Source organism: Scyliorhinus canicula, chromosome 11, assembly GCF_902713615.1.
Source record: "Scyliorhinus canicula chromosome 11, sScyCan1.1, whole genome shotgun sequence".
Taxonomy (NCBI): Eukaryota; Metazoa; Chordata; class Chondrichthyes; order Carcharhiniformes; family Scyliorhinidae; genus Scyliorhinus; species Scyliorhinus canicula.
Window position 1 is genome coordinate 165,801,507 of NC_052156.1, and position 14,725 is coordinate 165,816,231.

The window sequence follows — 14,725 nt, forward strand, 5'->3', positions numbered from 1 at the left end:
CTCACTCCAGTGACCTTGACAATTCATGTCCCTCAATCAACGTCATAAAAACAGATTATTTGGTCATCACAGAGCTGTTTTCAGGAGATTGTTGTGCACAAAATGGCTGCCGTGTTTCCTATGTTACGACAATGACTCTGCAATGTTCTTAAGAACACTTGCAGTTAAAGTTATAAACGATTTACTAACATTAACTGAGGGTAAAGTATATACAAGGCAACAGCTGAACAACAGCAAAATCATGCACATGCAAACTCTCTCCTTTACTTCCTCCAGCCAGTGTGAGGGGTCACCTGACTTTACATTCACTTATATACTAGTGAGACTCCTGGTGGCCAGTCGGTGAATTACAACACAAACATGATATCACTGTAGACTCCACTTCAAAAAAGTTAATTGCCTGTAAAGCACTTTGAAACGTCCTGTGACTATATAAATCGAGGTGTTTCTTTCCTCCCTGTTGGAAGGCTGTGATATTTTAAGGCACCATTTAAAAGTCAGCATATTTGGAGTGAGAAAGGAAAGATGTGGTGCATTTTTGCCCAAAGGGCAATGAATGTAGTTTGCGGAATATGTTCCCAGGAAATTAGAGCAGGCAGTGGGCGCGATTGAACTGTCTCGTTGAGCCCGACTTGGTGATGCGACAGGGCCGTTAAATCTCGGGATTTATGACGCTCGGAATGCCTCGTAAAATCTACCGAGATCCAACAAGATCTCGCGAGACATCGCAGTCGGATCTCGCCCTCACTGTGTGAGATCCAGATTTGCATATTTAAGTCAGCAATTAGCCTCACTCAAATGTGTCTGTTACCGATGCTCTCCAGGCCCGGGATCGAATGGCCGTGCCTCCGACTCCTCACTGTGGTGCCAATTAACACTGGTCACACAAACGTAACAGCACCAGGCCCAGGCCATCAGAGGCCTCCAGGTGGTCGGGCTCTGGGCAGGATTGCCGGGCAACTTGGCACTGACAACTTGGCACCTTGGCACTACCACCTGTTCACCTTGGCAGTGCTACCTGGCCACTGAAGCAGAGTCATCCTTGCACTGGGCAGGGTACCCAGGTGGCACTGCCATGATGTCAGGCTGGTAGTGCCTAGGTGCCTGGTTGCCCATGGCAGAGATTGGGTCTAGGGGTGCCCTGCCTTATGAGGTGGGGTGAGGGGCTTGAGGACCTCCAATAGGTAAATTGGGCAAATGTGGTTGGGGGATTGAGAGATCGGGAGGTATTTAATATTGGTTCCCGATCTCCTCACGCACTGCGAGCTGAGCTTGTGAAATGATGGTGAATGTGGTGTTTGCAGGCGTTCCTTACCGAGTCAAAAACAAACCAGTCCTGTTTAATAGTGGGATCATTCTCGGTGTGGCAGGTGCTGAAAAACACGCCGCTAAATACACCCAAAACGGGCTCTGTGTTTTTCCCGTTAAATCACACCCAGTATAACTGGGTTTGAGCAGAAATTAAATGTGTTTCTGGAAAGACGGTGAGAGAGGCAGGGAGAGGGGGATGGGTGAGACACTGCTCTGTTTGGATTTATCTTCATCAAGGGGATGAGTTCAATGGGCCTGATATTGCGCAAATCGTTATATTGCTGTAAAATAATCAGTCAGTTTATCTAATGTTTACCTCTTCTGAAGTCTCTGAGAACATGTTCTTTGAATATATGGTGAAATTACACAGTTGTTCCAAGTTAATAGAACAAAACCTGGCTCAGCAATAGCTTTCCCACTTCACCGTGCAGTGGACTCCAGAGCACTGGCCAATAGCTGTGCGTGCCAATTTCACTTAGTTGGTTGTTGGAAGGTTGTGATTTATAATTTGATTTTGTGAATATATGGCAGTCCCAGCAATTGTGGAAATTCATCTGGGCTAGGAGTCATGTTCTTTTAAAAATTCATTCATGGGACGTGAGCATTGCTGGCAAGGCAGGGTGTTATAGCCGATCCCTGATCGCCGTCGAGAAGGTGGTGGTGAGCTGCTGCCTTGAATACAACCGGGTGGCTTGCTCGGCTTTTGCGGAGGGCAGTTAAAGGTCAGCCACATTGCTGTGGATCTGGAGAACATACAGGTCAGACTGGGTAAGGACAGCAGATTTCCCCCTCTAAAGGACATCAATTAACCAGATAGTTCCCCTCGTGCTCACAATTGCTGCCGCTGGCTTTTTATTCCAGGGCCGGGATTTCCCGTTGCGAGTTCGCAACCCCCCCCCCCCCCCCCCCCCCCCCCCTCGCTAACGCTGCAAGCGAGGACAGAGAATTTGTCGCTCCGTCCAATCCCCCATTCACCGCAGCCGGACGGGAGAATCCCGCCAACGTTTCCGGACGGAGAATCCCGCCCCAGATTTTATTTCATGAATTGAATTTCAATTCTCAAGCTGTATCCAGATTATGAACCCAGGCCTCTGGGTTACTCGTCTAGCAACATAACCGCTCTGCGAGCCCGCTCTTGCCGGTTTATTTTGGTGAGCTGAGCCCTCAGTCTACCCAGGACATGGAGACACGGCAGCCTGCACCACCAGGGACATCGTTTACATTGCTACCTTGAAGGCCGAGGCCTAGAGTCCCGGCAGCTGGAGGTAGCATCACCAATGGTGACACGATTAAGATCAGGGATGCGCTAGGGGCCAGGATCGGAAAAGTGCAGAGATCTTGGAGTCCATTTTATACTTCAATTAAAATTGATATAAAAAGTGAAAATGAAAGTAAGTTATTCTCTGGTAAAAACAACTAGTTAGGTGGGTGTTTGCGGCTCTAAAGGCAGCAAGCTAGTAGCATTATAAACACACCATCATGTGTCGGTAGGAGTTTTGTAAGAGTTTGCTAGAATCAGTGCAATGTTTGCTATGCCTTACATAAATGGAGTTTCGTCTCAGTGAAATGTATGGAGAAATTCTTGTTCATTCATGTCTAACTGACTTCAACAATTATTGTTCCACAATGATGATTGGACAGGCAGCTTACAAAAACACTGGGAATGATGGGGCCATATACACTCGTTGTACACCAACAACCTGCCTTCATATAGCACCTTCAACAAACTAAAATGGCCCAAGGTAGTTCACAGGAACATCTTCTAACAAAGTTTGACACCAGAGTATTTTGGGAGATGAAAGAGAAGATGATCAAAAGTTGGTCAAAGACTGAGGGCAGAATTTTCCATTCTCAGTACAGAGTGCTGGCTGAGGGGGTAAACCGGGGCACAGTTTGCAGGCTGGGGGGGGGGGGGGGGGGGGGGTATGGCCGGGGTAATAACCCTCACGAGACAGCCATCAGTGATCGTGCAGAGATACTGATTCAACATGGCTGGACGAACGCCGGGGGAAATCGCTCGCGGAATTCCGGACGCGCCTTCGCAAGCTGGCTGAACATTATGACTGCTTCCCTCCCGGAGATGTTGTGAGGTTGCCTAGTGTGCGGCTTTAGTAACATGGTGACCCAACGGAAACTGTTGGCAGAACCGTCTTTGGATCTAAAAAGGGCCATAGAACGATCCCCCATGTGGAAAAAGGGGTCCTAGGAACACCAGAGCTCCATGGACTATGATGTACATAGCGCCGTCTGCCCCCCATTCGGCTGAGTAACACTCCCCCCCCCCCCCCCCTCAAGAGCAGGGCCTATGGGTTCAGTCACCAGCTGAACAATATCGTGGTCGGACCCAATGGCCAAGAATCACTGCAGCCCAGTGAGGATGATTGCATGCAACTAAATTGCACTACTGCACCTAAATGAGCCCCAATTAAGATAACTCTCCAAGTGAATGGTCACCCCTTGGATTTGGAAATAGTTACTGGGGCTTCTGTCTCAGCCATCGGATAACAGACATTCTGTAAAGTTTGTTTGGGGATCCAGCACCTGAGCCTAAGTGACACTGAGACACGGCTGCTGATGTATATCGGAGAAACATTGACAATTATTGGGCCAAAGTTGACCCGATTAGCCATGGACAACAATCACTGTGACTGCCCCCGGGAGTGGAGCAGGGACCCAGTCTTCTGGATCTATCAGATCACACAGCTCCATCAGATCACACAGCTCCATCAGATCACACAGCTCCATCAGATCACACATCTCCATCAGATCACACAGCTCCATCAGATCACACATCTCCATCAGATCACACAGCTCCATCAGATCACACATCTCCATCAGATCACACAGCTCCATCAGATCACACATCTCCATCAGATCACACAGCTCCATCAGATCACACAGCTCCATCAGATCACACATCTCCATCAGATCACACAGCTCCATCAGATCACACATCTCCATCAGATCACACAGCTCCATCAGATCACACATCTCCATCAGATCACACAGCTCCATCAGATCACACATCTCCATCAGATCACACAGCTCCATCAGATCACACAGCTCCATCAGATCACACAGCTCCATCAGATCACACATCTCCATCAGATCACACATCTCCATCAGATCACACATCTCCATCAGATCACACAGCTCCATCAGATCACACATCTCCATCAGATCACACAGCTCCATCAGATCACACAGCTCCATCAGATCACACAGCTCCATCAGATCACACATCTCCATCAGATCACACAGCTCCATTAGATCACACAGCTCCATCAGATCACACAGCTCCATTAGATCACACAGCTCCATCAGAGCACTTGTCAATGCTGCATCCTCTATAAATATTATTCGTTCTCAAGAGCAGCAGGAAACTGGCAGTTCAGGAAGAGTTTGGTAACTGTAATTAGGAAGAAGCAATATGTCACTGACTTTCTGAATAAGACACGTTTTCAGAATTGTGTTGTGCCTCCTGAAGCCCAACCAGCTCGAGGATATAAATGCGAAAGAGATCCACACAGGTGGCACCCAGATAGCAGCAGAATGATTTTCTCACACTGCGCATAACAAAGGTAAGAGGCATCCATTATGAAAATTAAAGGTTGCTGCTGAATCTCACAAAGGTTATTGAGTTAACTGTTGTCAATAATGTTGTAGGATAGGGCAGCACGGTGGCCTAGTGGTTAGCACAACCGCCTCACGGCGCTGAGGTCCCAGGTTCGATCCCGGCTCTGGGTCACTGTCCGTGTGGAGTTTGTACATTCTCCCCGTGTCTGCGTGGGTTTCGCCCCCACAACCCAAAAATGTGCAGAGTAGGTGGATTGGCCACGTTAAATTGCCCCTTAATTAGAAAAAATAATTGGCTAATCTAAATTTATAAAAAAAAAGAAAAAAAAAAAATAATGTTGTAGGATTACAAAATACATATTTATGAAGTGTACTTTGTTCTGACCCAGACATGTGACCTTAAACCTGATTCTAGTTTTAAGAAAAATTGTCTTCTATCTTTATGCATCTCTTTCTCTCTCTCTCTCATTCCTCTATTTTACACATCTCTCAACAGCGATATAGAATCCCTTTTTGAAGATACTCAGACAAGACTATGGTACTTCCCTTGGGTGGCAAGGTTCACGTAATGCTCTCACTTTTATATTTAATGTCAGTCTGTATGGACCAGCCACATTTCACTGTACAGTATAGAAACCAGTCAATAAATCGCATGTTCATGTGGTCCACATGTGGTTAGCACTGTTGCTTCTTCACAGCGCCAGGATCCCAGGTTCGATTCCCGGCTTGGGTCACTGTCTGCGCGGAGTCTGCACGTTCTCCCCATGTCTGCGTGGGTTTCCTCCGGGTGCTCCAGTTTCCTCCCACAAGTCCCGAAAGACGTGCTTGTTAAGTGAATTGGACATTCTGAATTCTCCCTCAGTGTACCCGAACAGGCGCCGGAGTGTGGCGACTAGGGGATTTTCACAGTAACTTTATTGCAACGTTAACGTAAGCCTACTTGTGACAACAAAGGTTATTATTAGGAGCAAGAAGAGCTCATTTAGCTCCTCAGGCCTGTTATAACCATTGAATTACATTATGGCCGGTTTGTATCTTAACTCCATTTCCCCTAACTTGGTTCCATAAGTTTTAATGCCTTTGGCCTAATAATAATACTCAGTTTTGAAATGGATTGTGCTGCCGTACTCCAGTATAAAATCACAGAGCTGATCCAGAACTCCCTCAATGTCACTTGGCAACTAGTAGACTAGAGGGCACCTTCCATTGACTCACCTGCTGGTTTTATTCTATCCCCCCTCCCTCTCTTAGAAAGTGAACCCTGCCATTGACATGCCTAAATGTGGGGGCTGGAATATAATCCTTTTCACTAATGTTGTTAGTATATCAAAGGACTCAGGCACTTGTATCACATTTCTTCAATAATTTCAGGCAAGTGCAACATTTACAAAAGATTATCTTTGGTTTCCAGGGGAAGGGCAATTACATAGAACATAGAACAGTACAGCACAGAACAGGCCCTTCGACCCTCAATGTTGTGCCGAGCCATGATCACCCTACTCAAACCCACGTATCCACCCTATACCCGTAACCCAACAACCCCCCCCTTAACCTTACTTTTATTAGGACACTACGGGCAATTTAGCATGGCCCATCCACCTAACCCGCACATCTTTGGACTGTGGGAGGAAACCGGAGCACCCGGAGGAAACCCACGCACACACGGGGAGGACGTGCAGACTCCACACAGACAGTGACCCAGCCGGGAATCGAACCTGGGACCCTGGAGCTGTGAAGCATTTATGCTAACCACCATGCTACCCAGCTCCAAGGGCCGTCACGTCTTCATAGAGTCATAGAAGTTACAGTGCAGAAGGAGGCCATTCGGCCCATCGAGTCTGCACCAGCCCTTGGAAAGAGCACCCTACCTCAGCCCACACCTCCACTCTATGCCAGTAACCCAACCTAACCTTTTTGGACACTAAGGGCTATGGTGAAAAAGTGTGGCAGCAGCATATCAGAATAGCTTCTACTCACATCACAATGCTAAGCAGCAGTCAGATTCTGACACTGAATAAACTTCTATATTGTCCATAATATTCTATATTCTCCAAACCTGAAAATTTACCATTATGGATCGGATCTGAGTAAGCAAGGTTAAATTACAGGTTAAACGGTTAAGAGTCCGTTGTGTGGAACAATTGTTAACCGGTTGATTCAACGCAGTAAAAACACTTAGATTGTCACATAACATAACCTGTGATGGGAAATAATAATGTGCAAAATGGAGAGTCCATCTGGTCGTGCTGACGACCTTGTGTTGCCGAGTTACACATGACAGAAAATCTAATTGTACACAGCATGGTTTCCCTGCACACAGTGTCACCACTGCTTACCTTGAACCATGGGTTGCGGTTAATGTGCTGCCACTTTGTATATCTGCCAGGTTACAGGTCGTTTTCAGTGAAATGCATCACAAAACCCTTCTCCGCAGTACAAAAGAATGTTCTGATCCCATTGCTGACTGTCTTCTCAAGCTGTTTGTAAGGCTGATTGGGTTTTGCCAAACCGGAGAACTCTCTGTTCAGCCTGCTTTATTACCCAAGGACAAACTCAAAATCTTCTGGCTAATTATTAAAGCGCTGCATTAACTTAGCCTTGGGGTTTCAGTCCTTATTTGGAAAGGAACCGAAACCATAGAAACCTGCACATTTCTCTCCTACGTCACAGCAGATCTAAGCAGCTGTGCTGAACTGTAAACACGGATTGGTGGCTGTCTCTGCCATATTTACAAGATTGTAAGATACACATGAATGAAGACAGGCATCCGCCCCGCCCAACTCATCAATCCAGAGAAATTACAGCCATGTGCCAGGTTTTATCACAAACAAAAAACTTTAAACAAAAGATGCGGTTTCCACACGTGGTGGAGACCAAAACTGGGGACCATAAAGATAAGGTGGCCAGTCATAAATCCAATAGGAGCAGCGTCTTTATACAGGGAGTGGTTAGAATGTGGATGTCACTTCCACAGGGAGTAGACGAGGTGAATGGAGTAGAGGCATTCAGGGGCTAGACAGAGGTGAGGGGGAAAGGAGCGTATGGACAGATAAAAGTGACAGTCAGGAAAAAGCAGCCGGCAAATCCAGCCTGTCCCGCACTGAAATGAAAATTATTTATTGTCACAAGTCGGCTTCAAATGAAGTTACTGTGTAAAAGCCCCTAGTCGCCACATTCCGGTGTCTGTTCAGGGAGGCCGGTGCGGGAATTGAACCCGCGCTGCTGGCCTAGTTCTGATTTACAAGCCAACTCTTTAGCCCACTGTGCTAAACCAGCCCCTATCTGTGCCACCAATAGGAGGATATGGTGATAGGGTGAGGTGAAAGGGCTGGGTGTAGGTTTGTGTGGAACACACATGTCATGATATGCAGACATGCACATAATGAGATACAAACAGGCAGCTAATGAACACAGAGAACAGGACATAATCAATCAGCAGGCAGAACACTTGGGGGTGGTTTCCCCACTAGAAAAGGCACGAGGCACTCAGACTCTGCCTCTTTCAACTGGTGATATCTACAGCGTGAGTCAGAGTGGACATACCGTATAACTCCTACAGCACGTGGCTAAGAGCTAGTCTGGTTCAGTCAGACAGATTAATCACACTAGGTTAGCAGAGAGTCGAACTCACAGAGGATTGAGCTAACTGTGTGACAGGTTCAATAAATCAGATTGAACTAACTTCAAGGTGTGGAGTATCTCTCGGGTAAAGCTGCATCCAGTTGCAGCCCGTGTTATCTTACTGTGCTTAACACGACAACAAACACTAGCTTGGACCAGTTGGGCTGAATGATCTGGTTCTGTTGGAAACACTGGGTGATTTCATGTACAATTTGGCCTTCACTGTCCTACCTGTGTTACTATATACAACTCTATATATGATGTATATACAAGATGTAGGAATCAGTATAATTGTTTTAATTCGGTGAATCGAAAGATAACTGAGAGGCAGAGGCTGCAAGGTGAGAGCACTCAATGGGAGTTGGGATCTGGCTGTGAAAGCAGCGGTAATACCAATATTGAGCTTATCTGGAGTATTGGAGGATGCAGCATAAATGCAGCACACTTGCCACTCTATCCAACTCCCTGATCGACACTCCCATTGATTGAGAATCTGCATCAAGACCACAGTCTTATTATTTGCGGACTTTTAAATAGTAACAAGCTCCAAAAACACTTGGAAAGCTTTTTTACCATTCAGAGATGAAACATCTCACTTGATTGGCACCCTATCCACCATTTAAAACATTCAATCCCTCCAAAACCGATGCACCGTGTGTACCACCAACAAGACGCACTGCAGCAACTCACCAAACCTCCTTCGACAGCACCTTCCAAACCCGCGCCCACTGCAGCCCAGAGAAACAAGGGCAGCGAACACAAGGGAACACCACCACCTGCTATTACCCCTCCAAGCAACATTCCATCCTGACTTGGAAATATGTCATCATTCCTTCACTGTCGCTGGGTCAAAACCTTGGAGCTCCCTCCCTAACAGCACTGTGGATATACCTACATCACATGGACTGCAATGATTCAAGTCACCACCTGCAATACGGGATAGCAATAGAAATGCTGGCCGAGTCAGCGATGCCCAGATCCCATAAAGAAGTTGTGATAAATACTGACCCTGTAACATTCTTTGGGAACGCTGGCAACATCATGAGCTTTTAAATTGCAATGAGCGAATGACACTCAGCTGACACTCAGCATATATAACAGCTAGACTGTAATTTCTGATGTTTACTGTATCTTCTACATGTTTGCTCAATTCTTAACTCTTTGTACACCTTCCCAAATATTGCCCTCTTTTCTGGAGATGTTGACTTATTTGGCGGAGTAGGTTTGTAGGTATCACCTGCCCTCTGGTACCTCCGTCAGTTGTGATACCCAAAGGAGGCTGTGCAGAGGATCCCTACCTGTCCAGGTCTGTCTATAGACAGCATCTTCACTGTCACTGAGCACAACCTGCAGATTCAAGGTCATTATTTTGCTCCATCCATTTCATGTTCTCAATATAATAATAATCTTTATTATTGTCACAAGTAGGCTTACATGAACACTGCAATGAAGTTACTGTGAAAAGCCCCTAGTTGCCACACTCCGGCTCCTGTTCGGGTGCACAGAGGGAGAATTCAGAATGTCCAATTCACCTAACAGCACGTCTTTTGGGCGTTGTGGGAGGAAACCGGAGCACCCGGAGGAAACCCACGCAGACACGGGGAGAAGGCACGGGGAGAATGTGCAGACTCCACACAGACAGTGACCCAGGCCGGGAATTGAACCTGAGACCCTGGGGCTGTGACGCAACAGTGCTAACCACTGTGCTGCCGTGCTGCCCAATATTGATGAGCTTCCCCTGAATCTCAATAACCTCGAATCCGATTTAGACTGTCTCCCCAACTGAAGGACAGTGCATCCTGAGCGCTGAGGTGGGCAATCGTCTCCTGTTTGCTGGCACCCATCCTGCTTCTGTGTCTCTGCTCTCACAAGAGGCAGGGTAGCACAGTGGTTAGCACTGTTGCTTCACAGCTCCAGGGTCCCAGGTTCGATTCCCGGCTTGGATCACTGTCTGTGTGTATCTGCACGTTCTCCCCGTGTCTGTGTGGGTTTCCTCTGGGTGCTCCGGTTTCCTCCCACAAGTCCTGAAAGACGTGCTGTTGGGTGAATTGGACATTCTGAATTCGCCCTCCGTGTACCCGAACAGGCGCCGGAATGTGGCGACTAGGGGATTTTCACAGTAACTTCATTGCAATGTTAATGTAAGCCCTCTTTTGACAATAACAAAGATTATAATTATTACAATTGAGATTTTGAATTGTCTGTTTAAAGGGACAAAAGTTTTGTAAGGATAAGCAGTCAGCTTTAATTTACTCCTCTCCGGGTGATCTGATGGTGGCCTGAGCTATTCCAATTAGCGTGCAAACAAGGAAGGAAGTGATTATTATAGTCAGGTAACCCCCCAGGGACTCAGCTTATAGCCACCAAATTAACCGGTACAGAGGGAAGGTGACATCTAAATTATTAATGGACCAAAGCAGAAGTTAAACACCATCCATATTGGTGGGAAAATGACAAAGAAACATTAAAGGATTCTCACACATTTTTTCAGTTACATTTTTATGATGATTTCTACCGATCTGAGGCACCCTCGATTGTTTATCCACTTGGATGCTGACAGGTTACGTGTGTCACCAAATGTTTATAAAATATCCGCAGCAGAGGATCATTTGGCCCTATAGATCCAGGCCGGTGTTTGTCTGTCGAACGTGCTTCATTCCACACGTCAGCTCACACCACCAGCATATCCGTCCAGCACTTTCTTCCCCAATTACCCAGCGAGTTTCCTCTGAAATGCATCTGTGTTCTTCACCTCAGCCACCCATTGTGGTAGCGAGTTCCGCATCCTAACCAGTCCCTTGTAAAAAAAATTACTTCTGAATTCTAGATTGCATTTATTAATGACGCTTCTATTTATATCCTTTCGTTCTGGACTCACACGCATATCTAACCTATCAAACCCTTTCATAATCAGAAAGACCTCCATCGGTCTTCTCATTTCTAAGGAAAAGAATAATTGTACAAGTCGACACTACCTGCCTCGTGGTGGTCTGTCTGCATTGAGCAGTCCCAGTTATTCTGTCTCCGCTTTAGTTAACCATGGAAATGGAAGAGGAAAAGCTGAGCAGCAGTTTGACTCCTGATTACTACCTGGTGCCTCCAGCTATATTCCTGCTCATTCTTTAGTGAAAACCAGGATTATCTTTAGTTATGGCGCCCCTTTTGTTGATCAGTCCGTAAACACTCGGGTCTGGATTTTCAATCCCGTGTTGGGAGCTCAGGGTCAGCACAATTCTTGGTCGCGCAAATCTTGCCTGGAAAAAATGCGGCAGTAGGTCAGGTTTCCGGTGCTGGGGGTGTGGGTGGGTGAAAATGGGAGTCGTTACAGGCTAGCGTGGAAAGGGATTGGGGTCTGCCCGATGCAGGGGCGTGGTGGGTAAAGGGCCCACTTGGTGCACTGCCACTTTGCCGAAGCTGTGAAAATAGGCAATGGCTGGAATTCACCGGCTATTCGCCGGCGACGGGATTTTCTGCTCCCACGGGTTTCCCGGAGGTTTGGGGTGACTTCAGTGGGAAAGCCCATTGATAGCGGTGGGAACAGAGAATTCCGCTGGCAGTGAAAGGCGCACCGCCACCGATAAACAGACAGCTGAGAGGCTGGAGAATCCCGCCCAATAAAACAAAAAGCAGCCCTCACATCCCCTTACCCTTGTCTCCGCATGCCCCATCCATGTTCCATGTCAATCCATGCCAACCTATGCCCCACCCAGTACCATGGTCCTGCATATCCATGCCAACCTATGCCCCACCCAGTACCATGGTCCTGCATATCCATGCCAACCTATGCACCTCCACCGACCACCTACAGTCTTCATAGCCCCATGCCAATTTATTGCCAATCCATGCACCATCCATAACCCTTAAACCTACCATGCCACACACCCATGGCAATCTCCTCCTGTCTGCTGTGACCCATCCTGCTTCTGTGTCTCTGCTCTCACAAGCAGCACAGTAGCACAGTGGTTAGCACTGTTACTTCACAGCGCCAGGGACCCGGGTTGGATTCCCGGCTTGGGTCACTGTCTGTGCAAAGCCTGCACGTTCTCCCCGTGTCTGTGTGGGTTCCCTCCGGGTGCTCCGGTTTCCTCCCACAAGTGCTGTTCGGTGAACTGGACATTCTGAATTCTCCCTCTGTGTGCCCGAACAGGCGCCGGAGAGTGGTGACTAGGGGCTTTTCACAGTAACTTCATTGCAGTGTTAATGTAAGCCTACTTGTGACACTAATAAAGATTATTCATATTTGCTTAGAAGAAAAAGATGGCCAGAGACTCAAATCAGCAGTGCACCTCCTGGCGAGGATCTCACAACTGAATCTTCTGGAGCTGCACAGGAGAGTCCAGGGCGGGACAGAACAGTGCTAGTGTTAGCTTTGCACAGAGCTTGGGGGTGGGGGGGGTGGGTGGGTGGGGGGGGGGTGGGGTCTGGCGAGACGTCGCGATCTGGATCCTGTTCACAGTGGGTAAATCTGCACATTAGAGTGAGGCAGTTAGTCTGGCTGTAATATGCACTCGCCTGATCTACCCAAGGGGTTGGGGTCTAATCCCTTCACTTTGGAGACCCTGAGTGAGTATCGTTTAATTCTGGTTCCCACAAACGGGGATCATGCGGAACGGCATTTGGGGGTGTCTTCCAGGAGATCGGAGGCCTCTGGGTGTTAGGGCCCTGGCCAGGGTAGTACTCTGGCACCCCAATGCCATCTGGGCACCCTGGCAGGGTCACCCAGGTTCCACTTGACATAGCCAGGGTGTCCAGGTTGCACTGCCAGGTCGGTAGTGGCACTGCTTAAGTGCTAAGGTGCCCGGTGGCATTTTGCCTGTGCTGGGCATCATAAGGTGGGTGCAGTGAGGGGCTCCATGACCCCGTCATTGGTGAGTTGGGTGGGGGGGGGGGGCGGTTCTAGAGATTAGGGTGCCATTTTTAATGGCGGTCCTGTCTCTTCCTGCGCTGGCTCCTCCATGCGGCCTCAGTGAAGCGTTCCCTGCTGAGACCCCGGATTTCAACAGGGTCCCGTTTGATGGTGGGGTCTTTCTCGGCGCTGCGAGGCGGGATTCTGTGGCAATTCGGTTAGCTCGCGCCCTGTACTTCTCCCGGCTGCTGGTGGAGCAAGTGAAGCGACGTTCATTACAGCTGTGCAAAAGTTACAATGTATCTTTTTTCCGGGGATTTTCTTTGTACAGGGGGTTTCATTGTGAAGAACAAGCTGTGATTTGATCCAATTCACATTAATGTCGTGACCGGCTGCCAGGAATCTGATCCTCAAACTGTTTACTATATCCATTTACACATGCCAACGATGCAACAAATACTGACGAGCAAAAATGTTACCATAACAAAAGTTTCTTCAATCCACAAGTAAAAGAGATCACAAACTCTGTTGTCAAGTTTTTTGGAAAGAATTTTATCTTAACACTAAATATTTGGTGTCATAACCTGTCAATAAAGCAGCCGGCACAAAGATATCTTATCAGAGGTTTCTGGAATATTACAGGCGTGCTTCAGCACTGCATGAGTGTGAACTGCGCATGGTAAATCATGCATGGGGATGCTGCGCTGGGGGTTATCTTAGCAAAGTCAGGGGTTTCATACAGGAAATCTCGCACCAACCCAGATTTGCATGAGCTGGAAACTTTTCAAAAACATCTTGTTAATGCGACTGGGAAGAACCTGATGCCCCATCAGCTGATTGCGAGCATTAAACTCAACCAACTTCGACAACTCGATTTTCTCTGGCTGGAGACTGATGTGGTGTAACTTGCATAAGATCATTAGAAATAGAAGCTGGAGCAACTCCTTCGGCTCTTCCAGCCTGCTCCATCATCCAATACAACCACGGTTCATCTTCAACCTCAACTCCACCCTCCTTAATATCCCTCCATTCCTTCGTATCAAAGAATCCTTCAACCTCAGTTGTGAATACACTTAACAACCGAGTGTGCTAGTCACCACTGTTGTATTATATTGTATATATGGGTATTACGGTAAGGCCCCTGTACTAGAGGTACGGGGGTAGATCCCTGCCTGCTGGCTCTGCCCAGTAGGCGGAGTATCAATATGTGTGCTCTCCGTACAGCAGCCATTTCGTCAGATGCTGTAGGAGGCCACCCATCTCTGTGTAATAAAGCCTCAATTACATTCTACTCTTGTCTCGTCGTAATTGATAGTGCATCAATTTATTACACAGAGATTTTTCAGAGATGGACCTCCGCATCAAGCCTGA

At 47.5% G+C, this 14,725-nt stretch overlaps 1 protein-coding gene across 3 annotated transcripts in view; it reads right to left on the bottom strand.

Moving 5' to 3' along the window:
• fam107b (family with sequence similarity 107 member B) overlaps window positions 1-14,725 on the bottom strand; it is a 194,400-nt gene that overhangs the window by 22,493 nt on the left and 157,182 nt on the right. Inside the window, exon 1 of one of the 3 annotated variants that reach the window (XM_038811953.1) lies at window positions 7,224-7,451. The exons of the other annotated variants lie outside the window; for them this stretch is intronic. Coding sequence (XP_038667881.1) covers window positions 7,224-7,233 — 10 coding nt within the window. The 5' untranslated portion in view covers window positions 7,234-7,451. Of the gene's footprint in view, window positions 1-7,223; window positions 7,452-14,725 lie in introns of those variants that run through there. 3 annotated transcript variants of the gene reach the window in all.